Source organism: Austrofundulus limnaeus, unplaced genomic scaffold (genome assembly GCF_001266775.1).
Source record: "Austrofundulus limnaeus strain Quisiro unplaced genomic scaffold, Austrofundulus_limnaeus-1.0 Scaffold915, whole genome shotgun sequence".
NCBI classification, from domain to species: domain Eukaryota; kingdom Metazoa; phylum Chordata; class Actinopteri; order Cyprinodontiformes; family Rivulidae; genus Austrofundulus; species Austrofundulus limnaeus.
Window position 1 is genome coordinate 141,098 of NW_013953317.1, and position 2,064 is coordinate 143,161.

The 2,064-nt window shown below is 46.8% G+C and overlaps 1 protein-coding gene across 1 annotated transcript; it reads right to left on the reverse strand.

Annotated features, from left to right (window-relative positions):
* Positions 1 to 46: 46 nt before the first annotated feature.
* On the reverse strand, positions 47 to 1,939 carry LOC106533262 (macrophage mannose receptor 1; the record flags this gene model as incomplete). Its single annotated transcript, XM_014029501.1, is given in 4 exon segments — positions 47 to 144; positions 264 to 593; positions 675 to 1,043; positions 1,823 to 1,939. Coding segments are annotated over 4 exon segments (837 nt in total), but the record flags the coding sequence as incomplete, so codon positions are not given.
* Positions 1,940 to 2,064: the final 125 nt, after the last annotated feature.

Genomic DNA, 2,064 nt, shown 5'->3' on the forward strand with positions numbered 1-2,064 from the left:
ATCTTAAATATTTCCTGAGTTTAAATAAAGTCCTGAAGAGTCAGACCTGCTGCAGGAGGGAGTCCTGGACCTCAGGATCACTCAAGTCTGCAGATCCTGGATTCACATGAACCTTCACCGACCGCTTTGATAAAGGTCTGTAGTCTGCAGGGGACAGGAGGACCAGATCAGATCTGCAGGACCAGAGCCTGGGCCCATAGAGACCTGGACCTGTAGATCTGGACCTGTAGATTTGGACCAAGAGGTCTTGGAGCAGGACTCACCTGCGTAGCAGAGAAAGGGGTGGCCTTCACTGCAGGGTTTCCAGAACCAGGTCCCATAATACAAGTCCATCAGGACACAGTCCCCCCTCTGATAGGACGGCTGGAACCCCCAGGCCGTGAAGGACCCGTTGCTGCCATCGGACCATGTCCAGGAGGATCTGTGCAGACCGGTCCAGGCGTACGTGGGTCCCAGGATCACCTTAAGGTAAAGAGCCGTGTTGTCCAGGGCATTGGTGATGCTGCTCAGGTCTGAGTACTGGGTCCTGCAGTAGGTCTGGGCCTCAGACCAGGTCTTCTGCATGTTCACCAGGATGTTGGTTTGAAGTAAAGCTGTTGGACAAAAAAACATCCAATCAGCCCACGAGACCAGGACTAGAACAGAAGCAGGACCTGAGTCAGAACGGGACTGACCGTTGAAACAAAAGAAGGGGTACTGCAGTCCACAGTCCATCGTGGACCAGTACCCATTATTACTGAAGGCCACACAGTTCTCCTCCTGAGGCTGGCCCGGGTACCAGTTGGTGTACCAGCTGCTGCTAGAGATGTCCTGGTTCTGCTCCTGAGACCACTTCCAGGTCCCGTTGAAGAGTCCGATCCAGACCTGGGAGGTCCCCGCCACCTTCTGGGCCTCGGTGATGTTGTTGGAGTTCTGGATGGTGGCCAGGTCCAAGAAGGTCTCCCTGCAGTAGGTCTGGGCCTCGGCCCAGGTCTTCTTCAGGGTCACATACTTGAACCGTCTGACGGTGTAACCGGACCCAGTACCAGGGACCAGCAGAGACCCTGAGGGACCAGAAGGTTCGGACTGGATTTACTGAGATTTACTGAGATTTACTGACACCTGGTGGCCAAACAACAAACTGCAGCCAGAACACAAGAAAAGACTGGATCTGGTTCTGGTTCTGGTTCTGAGTGGAAACAGAACTGAGTAAAAAGTTCTGCTCATGTTTTTATTCTTTCAGCTGAATCTTAATGTTTTAAAAACTAAATTAAATCTAAAATAATTCAGATGTTTGAAGCATCAGGGCCCTCAGGGTGGACCCACTTCTCTGGACCCTCACACAGAGAAACCTGGACCAGATGGATCAGGATTCCAAGTCCAACCAGCCCAGTTCTGGATGAACTCAGAAACTGAACCAGCAGAACCTACAGGATCCTGGAGGACCACTACAGACTGAAGTCCAGCAGAGCACGGAGGTAGAACTGTCATGATCTGGACCTCTTGTATAAAGAAAACTACAGGTTCTGGACTGGTCCACCTGCAGTTCTGAACCGACCCTGAAAATATGTGCACCCTAAAACTCATCATCATCATCATCATCATCATCATCATCATCATCATCAGAACTTGTGTAACTGAAGCTGATGGAACAAAACATGAAATATTTTGTTGTTTTTCTACTTTTTCTCTTCAGACCTCGTCTCACACACGTCTCACCAGCTTCTACAGGATTATTGTTTCTTAAAGTCGACAAATAATCTGTAAATGTGACGTCAGATCTGTGACGAGTCGTGAAAAATAATAAAGATGATGGTTTTTAATCATCTGAAGAGTGTCAGACCTGAGCTCAGCAGCAGGAGGAAGAGGAGTCGATTCTTCATCACTGAGACACAAAACCCTGAAAAACATCTGATTTAATAATTAATAAATCTGTTTTATTCAAACTAAAACAAATAAAACTGTTGGATACAGAGAAAATATAAAAACTACAGAAAAAATACAAATAATCTGACTGAATCACTGTTTATTTTTATTTTGTATCAAATTATAGATTCATGTTTATTTTCTAAATATAATAAAGTC